The sequence below is a fragment of the Cetorhinus maximus genome, chromosome 21 (assembly GCF_964194155.1).
Source record: "Cetorhinus maximus chromosome 21, sCetMax3.hap1.1, whole genome shotgun sequence".
NCBI lineage: Eukaryota > Metazoa > Chordata > Chondrichthyes > Lamniformes > Cetorhinidae > Cetorhinus > Cetorhinus maximus.
This window is the reverse complement of record NC_135899.1, coordinates 25,271,362-25,282,547: the sequence shown is the minus strand read 5'-3', so window position 1 is coordinate 25,282,547 and position 11,186 is coordinate 25,271,362. Positions and strand designations below refer to the sequence as shown.

Below are 11,186 nucleotides of genomic sequence, written 5' to 3'. Positions count from 1 at the left end.
CGGTGCTGTACTTTTCTTTGTTCTTTGAAAGTGGGTGTGTATACATATCTTTGTGTGTGTGTGTGTGTGTGTATGTATTATTGCACGTGTTTTTTTGTATGTATGTATAACTTTGTGTATGTGTGTGTCTCTTTGTATATGTACGTATCTTTACGTGTGTGTCTCTTTATCTATGTATCTTATCTTTGCGTGCATGTGCACATCTTTATACATGTGTATATCTCTTTATATAGATGTGTGAGTGTATATGTATGTGCGTTTTTATATGTGTGTGTGTATCTTGCCGTGTGTGTCTTGATATATGCTTGTGCACCTTTACATGTATCATTATATAGATGTGTACCCTTGTGTGTGTATCTTTATATATGAATATCTGTGTATTTTTCCGTGTATCTTTATATATATCCATGTGTTTATCTTTATATGTGCATGTTTAGGTTTCTTTAATTGTGTGTTTGTGTGCATTTCTTTATGTGCATGTGTGCATTGTGTAAGTGTGTATTTTTATGTGTGTATCTTCATATATGTGTGTTGGTGTGTGTCTCTCTACGTGTGTATGTGGGCCTAGTTTTGTCTGTGTGAGAATTTTAAAATCCAATGTTTTCAATTTAGAGGAGGCCACGGGGGCCGGAGTGGAGGGTGGAGAGAGGATCAGCTTGTCTGTACAGCAAAGGGTTGTACCGTGCCCCAGTCAGCAGTAAGAACCCTGGCTAATTAAATTTCTTTCCCTAGGTGGGGTCAATGGAGGCTGACCGCAGCTCTTCCAGCAGGACCTGCCTCTGATCAACTTTCTTTCGGATTGAATTCCAAAGTGTTGACGAAGCACCCTGACGTGTTTGCAAAAGCAGTTACATCACAGTGGCTGGGTGTCTTCCGATTTTTGTTGCGTGTGGAGCTTGAGGAAAAAGCTCCGGAGGCCCTCAAGGGGTGTGTTTTCCTCCTCGCTCAGACATGCTTTGTTTCAACTCCTGGCAGCTGGAACTTGATGCAGTCTCGCAGAATTAGAACAGATTTCCAGGAGCTTTGAGAACAGAGAATGGAAAGGGAAATCTATCAAGAATCGGGTTACCGACCTTCCAGCAATACCAAAGAGAGTTGGCAAATGTAGCTGGAGTTGGGTGAGGGCGTGGGCAGTGGAGGAGGGGTGGGGGAGGCATGCTTCTGCAGGATCTGATAGATTTACCTTCTATTAATTTCAATGCAACAAATTCTCTTATAACCTCGCGATCCTCTCCACCCTAAACAGAATTGCACCTCTGTACTCAGCCAGGTAAAACACACAGGCGATTAAACAAATCCACCACATCATCTCCAACAAGAGAGAATCTAACCATTGACCCCTGACATTCAATGGGATTACCAAACGCTGAATCCCCCACTATCAACATCCTGGGGGTTACCATTGGCCAGAAACTGAACTGGACTAGCCATATATATACTGTGGCTACAAAAGTAGATCAGAGGCTGGGAATCCTGCAGCAAGTAACTCACCTCCTGGCTCCCCAAAGCCTGTCCACCATCTAGAAGGCACAAGTCAGGAGTGTGATGGAACACTCTCCAATGGCCTGGATGAGTGCAGCTCCAACAATGCTCAAGAAGCTTCACACCATCCAGGACAAAGCAGCCCGCTTGATTGGCACCCCTCCCACAAACATTCACTCCCTCCAGCACTGACAAACAGTAGCAGCAGTGTGTACCATCTACAAGATGCACTGCAGTAACTCACCAAGACTCCTTCGACAACACCTTCCAAACCCATGATTGCTTCCACCTAGAAGGACAAGGACAGCAACACGGGAACACCACCACCTGGAAGTTCCCCTCACCATCCTGACTTGGAAATATATTGCCGTTCCTTCACTGTCACTGGGTCAAAATCCTGGAACTCCCTCCCTTACCACACTGTGGGTGTACCTACACCACATGGACTGCGGCGGTTCAAGAAGGCAGCTCACCACCACCTTCTCAAGGGAAATTAGGGTTGGGAAATAAATGCTGGTCTAGCCAGCAACGCCCACATCCCATGAATGAATAAAAAAAACTTACACAGATGAAATGTTGACCTTTATCTCAAGGTGGGGGGGGGGAGAGGGTAGAGGGGGGAGTGGGGGGGTCACTACTAATGGGATCTCCTTCTTAGGTAGCTCCTCAGGATCGAGGATGACTTGCTTCCACTCTGCTTCAATGTGCTCTGAAATGGTTGGTAAGTTCAATGCATGATCTGCAGACCTTGCCATACGTGGTTCAGGTGATTAAAGGGTTGGGTGGGTGAGTTGTTTGGAGGTTTGTGTGCTCTCCCTGATGGCTTGGCTTCACCTCTGTATGCTCCCGATGGAGTTTCTCAAGCATTCCCTGGTAGTCCAGTGGTTAGGATTCAACACTCTCACCGCTGCAGTCCGGCTTTGAATCCCAGTCAGGAAATGCGTTTGTTCACTCGACTGATTCCTGATTCCTGGAATGAGGGGGTTATCCTATGAGGAAAGGTTCCACTGGTTGGGCCTGTATCCATTGGAATTTAGAAGATTGAGAGGCAACCTTATTGAAGCATACAGGATCCTGAGGGGACTTGACAGGGTGGATGCTGAAAGGATGTTCCCCTTTGTGGGAGAGACGAGAACTTGGGGACACAATTTAAAAATGAGGGATGTCCCATTTAAGGCTGAGGTGAGGAGAATTTTTTTTCTTGCAGAAGGTTGAGAGCCTATGGAAATCTCTTCCCCAGAGAGTGGTGGAGGCAGGGTTATTGAATATTTTTAAGACTGAATTAGATAGATCCTTGATTGAAAAGGGAGTCAAAGGTTATAGTGGGTAGGAAGGAAAACGGAATTGAGGCCACAATCAGATCAGCCATGATCTTATTGAATAGTGGAGCAGGCTCAAGGGGCCGAATGGCCTACTCCTGCTCCTCAATTGCATGTCCATATATCCTCAGTGCCCTCCTGAATGATCCTTCTCCATTTTAGTCGGTCATAAGCTAGGATCACCCATGAGACAGCAGGGATGTTTGACCTCTTCAGGGGTGCTTTGAGGACATCCCTAAAGTGTTTCTGCTGTCCCCTTGGGAATCTGCTAACTTGGTTGAGCTCTAAGTAGAGCAATTACATTATGGATCTGGTGTCAGGCATACAAACAGCATGACCCACCCAGGAGAGCTGGTTTTGATTGATTAGGGACTCAATGCTGGGCCTGGGAGATGACGCTACTGTTGGACCACCTTCCTTGCCACTGGATTTGGAGGATCTTGTGAAGGCACTGCTGGTGGTCCTTCTCCAGTGCTTTGAGGTGCCTGCTGTAGCTTGTCCCAAGTCTTCAAAGCATATAGGAGTGTGGGAATCACTGTTACTTGGTTAACCATGATCTTAGTCTCAGGTTTGAGATCCTGATTGTCAAATACTCTTTTCCTAAGATGAGATGGAAGGGAAGGAAGTTGTACAGAGCTGGACAGAGCTCTGGTTAGACCCCATCTGGAGTAATTGTGCTCACCACACCACAGGGAGGATAGATCTGCCTTGCAGGGAGTGCAGTGCAGATTCACCAAAATGATACTGTGTTTACTAGGGTTAAGTTATGAGGACAGGCCAAATGGACAAGGCTTGTATTCTCACAAGTAAAAATGGATGATCTAATTGAGCTGTTTAAGATGGTTAAAAGATTTGACAGGGTAGATAGAACCATTTCCTCTGGTAGGGGGAAATCCGGAACATGGGGGCATGACTGTAAAATGAGAACGAGGCCGTTCAGGGGTGCTCTCAGGAAATACTTCTTCTCACAGAGGGAAGGCTAGAACTCTGTCACTCAAAAAATTGTTGAGGACAGAGTAAATTGAAAATTTCCAAACTGAGATTGACAGATTTTTATTAGGGATGGACTCCATTAAGGGATATAAGGGAAACCAAGGCGGATAGATAGCGTTAAGGCACAAATCAGCCCCAATCTGATTTGAAAGATGAGACAGGTTTGAGGGGCTGATTGGTCTATTCCGGATCCTATGTCCCTATTTCAAGGAATAATTGACAGGTGAGCACTGCGAAAAGCACTACAACAACAGCAAAGACTCATTTTTATATAGCACCTTTGACGTGGTTAAAAATTGTCTCAAGGCACTTCACAGGAGCGATTATCAGTCAAATATGATGCAAGCCAGGTAAGGACATATTACACAACACGTGATTGAAAGCTTAGTGAAAGAAGTGGGTTTGAAGGAGATTAGGACTGAGGCATGGCCTCCAATGGTGGGGCAATGGAAATCAGAGAAGCACAAGAGGCCAGGTTTAGGGGAGCTGAGAGAGTTGTAGGGCTGAAGCAGATTACAGAGCTTGGGAAGTGGGGGAGGCCATGAAGGGATTTAAAGATAACATGAGCATGTTAAAACTGAAGCATTGCCTGACTGACAGCAAGTGTACGTCAGCGAATACAGGAGGTGATGGGTGAATGGAACTTGCTGGTACAAGGTTAACCAGGAGAGCATTGGAATAGTCAAGTCTGGAAGTAATAAAGGTGTGGATCAAAGTTTCAGTAACAGGTGTGCTGAGGGATGGGCCAGAGCGGGCGGCCTAACATTCTATTAGCTCTGCTGACTTTTGCTCTGCATTGTTTGCACACAGAATCACACAGTGCAGAAGAGGCCCTTCGGCCCATCGAGTCTGCACTGACATGTGACAAACACCTGACCTACCTACCTAATCCCATTTACCAGCACTTGGCCCATAGTCTTGAATGTTATGACGTGCCAAGTGCTCATGCAGATACCTTTTTAGAGGATGTGAGGCAACCCGCCTCCATCACCCTCCCAGGCAGCGCTTTCCAGCAGGGCCTGCCTCTGATCAACTTTCTTTCGGATTGAGTTCCAAAGTGTTGACGAAGCACCCTGACATGTTTGCAAGAGCAGTTACATCACAGTGGCTGGGTGTCTTCCGATTTTTGTTGCATGTGGAGCTTGAGGAAAAAGCTCCGGAGGACCTCAAGGGGTGTGTTTTCCTCGCTCAGACATGCTTTGTTTCAATTCCTGGCAGCTGGAACTTGATACAGTCTCGCAGAATTGGAACAGATTTCAAGGAGCTTTGAGAACAGAGAATGGAAAGGGAAATCTATCAAGAATCGGGTTAGCGACCTTCCAGCAATACCAGCTCTGGGCACTCCCAGTCCTGCCCACTGCAGAGACTAGAGAGCAGCCGGCCAATCAGATTGAGCGGCAGCTCTCTGAGACGGGACTTCCTCCCGGTTGAGGGGCGGAAATCCCGCCTCTATCCAATTAATGCTCATTGGAGCGTGAAATGGCTGCGGGCAAGTTGGGGAATCGGTCTTTGTAGGTTCTTCGGATGGCAAGAAGGGAAACCCGGCCATTCGAAAAACTCTGGCCATTGTTTCCTATCCTTTCAGCCAGCTCTGTATCCCTTTTCTCGAGACCTACACAGCTTAGAGTTTAGTCTCTAACTTTTCATGCAGAAATTTGCCCAGAAGAAAATTTCTGAAGGTGGGATGCAACAGGTCATAGTCCACCCGAGTTGCTGATCTTCCAATAACTTCAGGAAGTTATCTCTGGCAGAATCTTCTTCTTACGGGTTCGCACTGACTGCTGTTAACTTTGTATTTCAGATCATTCCCAAGCTTGCACTCATTCCCTTGACTATAGAAGATTGAGAGGTGATCTGATCGAGGTGTTTTGTGCGGTCTGACTTCTTCCCCTTGTTTGTTGGAACATCCCAAGAAAAGGGAGTACATTCAAGTTTATGATATCAAACCCAACTTGCATTTCCAAATGGAAAATTGGCCCCATTTGGAGCACTGCACTCAGCTGTGGTGGCTGTGCAACAGGAAGAATATATTGGCCTTTACAGAAGTGCAGCTCAGATTCAGCAGAAACATTCTGAGGTTTAAAGGCTTAAATTATAAGGACAGTTTACATAGAGTAGGCTTGCATTCCCTTAAATGGAAAAGATTGAGGGATAATCTGACTGAGGTGTTTAAAACGCAAAATAGGATTTGATAGAGTAGAGACAGATAATGTATTTCCTCTGATTGAGGGAATTCAAGATCAAATAGTGATATTCTTAAAATTAGAGATTGCCACTGCATTTAGGAGGGAAATCAGGTGGCGGTGTTTCACACAAAGGGTAAAAGTAGAACTCTGGAATCTTCTTCCTCCAGAGGCTGTACCTTCTGGGGGAACAGTGAAGCTTTTAAAGCAGAGATAGGGAAAAAAGCAAAAAGTGTGAGAAAAACTCAGCCAGTCTGGCAGCATCTGTGGAGAGAGAAAAAGAGCCCAATATGACTTTGGAGAAGTTTGAAAAGTCTTTCTCCAGCACTTCCATTTTCATTTCAGATCACCGGCATTCGTAGTGTTTTACTTTTAACAGAGATAGATTTTTGTTGGGTCATGGTGTCATGGGGTATGGTGGAAAGGCGGGTATATAGATTTAAGGTGTATATCAGCCATGATCTAATTCCGTGAAAAGCAGGTCCAAGGGGTTGAATGGCCCTCTCCTGTCCCTATCCTTATGTCATGTTGCACGATATTTACACCAGAGAAACAGGCCATTCAGCCTAAAAGGAAAGGTTTATGCTGGTGCTCATGCTCCGTGTGAGTATCCTCCCACCTTACCTCATCTCACCGCATTAGCCTATCTTTTCTATAGACCATGAGATGTAGGAGCAGAAGTAGGCCATTCGGCCCATTGAGCCTGCTCTGTCATTCAATGAGATCATGGCTGATCTGATAATCCTCATGTTTCTCCCATGTTATCTAGATTTTCTTTAAATGTATCTATGCTATTCACTTCAACTGCCAGATGTGGTAGGGTGTTCCACATTCTAACCACTTTTCAAATAAGAAGTTTCTCCTGAATTTCTCTTTGGATTTATTAATGACTATCTTATATTTATGGTGCTCGGTTTTGGACTCCCTTGCAAGTGAAAACCTTTCCTCTACATCTACCCTATCGAGCAGTTCACAATTTTAAGGTCCTCTATCAGGTTAGCCTTTGCCTTTCTAGAGGAAAGAGCCCTCAGCCTGTTCAGCCTTTCCTGATTGGTGTAACCTCTCAGTTCTGGCATTATCCTTGTCGAACTTTTATTTTGCACCTTCTCCAGTGCCTCTACAGCCTTCTTATAACATGGAGGCCTGAATTGAGCAAATCATTCAGAAGTGCAGTCTAGCCGAGATTTTATATGTAAATTTAACATAACCTCTCTGGCTTGGAATTCTGCTCTACAAATGAACCCGAGTGCTTTGTTTGCATTCATTTGCCCTTTTTAACTTGTGTCACTAATATTCATGGGTTGTGTGTCTGTCCCCCTAAATCTCTTTGCTCCTCTACCCCATTTAGATTCTTATTTTCACGCTACCAAAATGTACCACCTGCAAGTGGGAAGTGGTGTTCCACAGGGAAATGGGCTGGAGCCACTGTTCAGCATTTAGAGAAATGATTTGGGCTTGGGAATCGGAAGCACATTATCAACATTTGCGGGCGATGCCAAATTGTTTGTGTGTGTGTGTGTGTGTGTGTGTGTTTGTTGAGGGTGTGGGGAGAGGTGGGCTGGGGTGGGGAGTATTGTGGCTTACATACCAATCTGCAAGTTTGTTAACAACTTATTGTATTAAATCAGTGTATTGCCTAAGTATTAACTATACACTTCCCACCCACCACCCTAGCCCACCTCTCCCCATGCCCTGACACACACACACCCACACACACAATTTGGCATCACCGCAAATGTTGATAATGTACTTCCGATTCCCAAGCCCAAATCATGTCTTTAAATGTTGAACAGTGGCTCCAGCCCATTTCCCTGTGGAACACTACTTCCCACTTGCTGCCAGTCTGAGTAATTGCCTTTAACCCCTACTCTGCTTTCCATTTAGGAGCCAGTTTAAGATTCATTCTGAGTCTAACTCTGACCTGAGGCATGAATCTTGTAGAGTCTTAGGGTTATACAGCACAGAAACAGGCCCTTCAGCCCATCGTGTCCATACTGGCCATCAAGCACCTTTCTATTCTAATCCCATTTTCCAGCACTTGACATGCAGCCCTGTATGCTATGGTGTTTCAAGTGCTCAACGAAATACTTCTTAAATGTTGTGAGGGTCCCTGCCTCTACTGCGCACCCCCACCCCCCCTACCACCCCAGGCAGTGTGTTCTAGATCCCAACCACCCCCGGGTGAAAAAGCTTTCTCTCAAATCCCTTGTAAACCTCCTGCCCCTTACCTTAAATCTATGCCCCCTTGTTATTGACCCCTCCACTAAGGGGAAAAGTTTCTTCCTATCTACCCTATCTATGCCCCTCATAATTTTGTATACCCCCCCCCCCCCCCCCCCCCACCACCCTCAGCCTTCTCTGCTCTAAGGAAAACAACCCCAGCCTATCCAGTCTCACTTCGTAGCTGAAACACTCCAGCTCAGGCAACATCCTGGTAAAACTCCTCTGCACCCTCTCCAGCGCAATCACATCCTTCCTATAGTGTGGCGACCAGAAATCTACTACACACGACCTTATTAAAAATCCACGTATATTTCTGCATTAGCCTATCTACCCTTATTCTTATCTATTCTTCCTGTTACTTCCTTAAAAAATTCCATAAGCTTGATCAAGCATGACTTTACCACTTGGAGTCCATGCGAACGACTGCTAGTTATAATTTCAGCCTCTAATTTGTTTTCTGTCACATCTTTGAGTAACCTTACATCCAGCTAACTGGACTATAGCTCCCTGGTTAGTTCTATCTCCCTTTTTAAATATATCGATAACAATAGCTGCCCATCCAGCCTCTGACAGTATTCCCTTTACGCATTTTTAATATAAATATTTAGTAGTGCCTCTGCTATCTCTTCCCTAGTTTATTTTAAGATGCAATCTGCCCAGAGATTCTAAGTTTGGCTCATTTATAAATTATCTCCCAATTCCACCTTATCCGTTTCAGATTTCCTGCAGTTTTTTTTCCAACTTTTATTTCTCTGCATTTCATATGGAATGTTTCATTTTCATGTTCTGATGAAGGTTCTTCGCGATCTGAGATGTTAACTCCGGTGCTGTCTGACCTGCTATTCCAAGCACCTTTTTTTGTTACAGATTTTCAGCGTTTGCAGTATTTAGCTTGCGCTTCATTTGCATAGTTATTTTATTTTGACACTTGCCCTAAGTATAGAAGAGTTGAAGGTTTGCCTCTCCCTCCCACGCATTGCCATTTTTTTTAAAAAAAAGCACAATCTGGGGATTTTCCTGCCATGTCGCCTGCTGCCCTTTCATACATGAAAAAATAAATGGGCAGCGCAGCAGCTCCTTCCTGACCAATCGCAAGCAGAGGGATGGAAGGTGACATTGTGACTCATCAGAGGTATCCAATCGGAACAGGGGGCGGGGCCTGAGCGAGGCAATAAAAGGGTAGGTTACACGGTCGTGCATTCACAAATTGAGTAAACTATGGAGATCATTTACACTACAAGGGCAATGCATTTCAGTAGCGGTTACGAATTGAGTCAGCGGGCGAGCTCAGAACGGCAGACCATGGGATTCGCAGGCCGCAAGTCCAAAATGCCCCAGATCTTCACTTTCGAGCCCTTCCGGGAAAGTGAGAAACCCAAAAGGCGAAAGAGACGGACTCTGAAAATCCTCTATCCACCTCGCCAGGTAAACCAATCTAGTCAAAGTTGCTGCGGGAGAAAAAAAATGCCTAGTTCACTTTCTATCTTAAAGTTCAGTCGTATAACGCATTGGATCTTTCATTTAACAGGCTCTTGTTTTTCCCCTCCTCCCCTCTCTCTAGGTTAGAAGGTCTCTTCCTACTGAGAAGGACGTGACCAAGAGGCTGCTCCTGTTTTTCCTCTCCATCGTCCTCTTCCAGGTGTACACCGCGACTGAAGACGAGCTGAGTCTCCCCACTCCGGACCTGAGCGCTGCAGAGCTAGCCTCGACTTCCACCCCGTCCCCGTCCTCCCCATCGGGCTCTGCCGCCCTCTCTGTCGTCTTCCACCCCGCACCCCCGGGTGCTGAAAACAACTGCAGCCAGCAGCAACCTGCAGGAGGACACTTGCTCCAGACTGCAAGGCTCGTCCGATCCTGCAAGATGTGAAGTGTGAAATGGTTCATTTTTGCATGAGAAGGATTAGAATTATCGCCGGCATGAACTGACCATGAGCTCGAGGCGTAGTTAACTGCAAATGCTAAGGGACCCGTTTCCCACATGCAGAGACTTAAGACGTTCCCATCTTCATGGAAAGACCTTCTGACTCAAGTTCTATACTGTAATAATATTTAAAAGACTAATAATTTATTTTGTACTGGTTACCTCGATACGAATTAGCTTCGATTCAATTTTGCCGTTTGGCTTAATAGGAGTTTGAAAGCTTGTGTAATTTATCATATTTATGAGTTATTTATAAAATGTTAAGATAATATTTAAAATGTTAAGATAATAATATTTAATTAATAAGTAGAAAACTTGATTTATAGTAAAAGCGAAATACTGCAGATGCTGGAAATCTGAAACGAATAAATTGCTGGAAAGACTCAGCAGGTCTGACAGCATCTGTGGAGAGAAAGACTGAGTTAACGTTTCGAGTCCCTATGACTCTTCTTCAGAAGAGTCTTGTTTTATGTGTCTCTTACTGAATCAGTTTGTGTTGAACATCTCACCTAGCAGTGGGACTAGAAAACTCACTTTTTATAAATAAGTCTGGGGTTGTTGATGGATCAGACAATTTGTGTATCCAATATGTCTCCCATTTTGATGCCAGTATGTTCTGTGAACAATTATTTGTAATAAAACTTTTAAAAAAAAACTACTAGTCCCTTGTTATAAATGCTTCCGCAATCAAATTATTTGTGTTTCTTCTAGATGAGGTTTGCTTTTTTTTAAAACAAAACAGATTTGCTTTACTTTCCTGCTCAAATAATATAAAGACACTGAGGTGAATTGGTCTCTGGATACCTGCTTTGCCTAATAGAATATGATACAGTACAGAAAGAAGCCATTTAGCCCATTGTGCCCATGCTGACTCTTTGAAAGAGTGGCCAAATTATTCCCATCGCTCTGCTCTAAACCGCCATCGCCCTGTATTTTCTCCCCTTCAAATATTTATCCAATTTCCTTTTGAAAGTTCCTGTGAAACCTGCTTCCACCACCTTTTCAGGTGGTGCATTTCAGATCACAACTTGCTGTGTAATTGTTACTTTCTCCCTCCCCCTACCC

General features: G+C 44.6%; 1 protein-coding gene across 1 annotated transcript; it reads left to right on the top strand.

Annotated features, from left to right (window-relative positions):
• Positions 1–9,399: 9,399 nt before the first annotated feature.
• Positions 9,400–10,875, top strand: LOC144695780 (uncharacterized). The gene is made up of 2 exons (XM_078566765.1): positions 9,400–9,625; positions 9,762–10,875. The coding sequence occupies exons 1-2, from the start codon at positions 9,419–9,421 to the stop codon at positions 10,065–10,067; spliced, it is 513 nt and encodes a 170-aa protein (XP_078422891.1). The 5' UTR covers positions 9,400–9,418; the 3' UTR covers positions 10,068–10,875.
• The last annotated feature ends 311 nt before the right edge of the window (positions 10,876–11,186 follow it).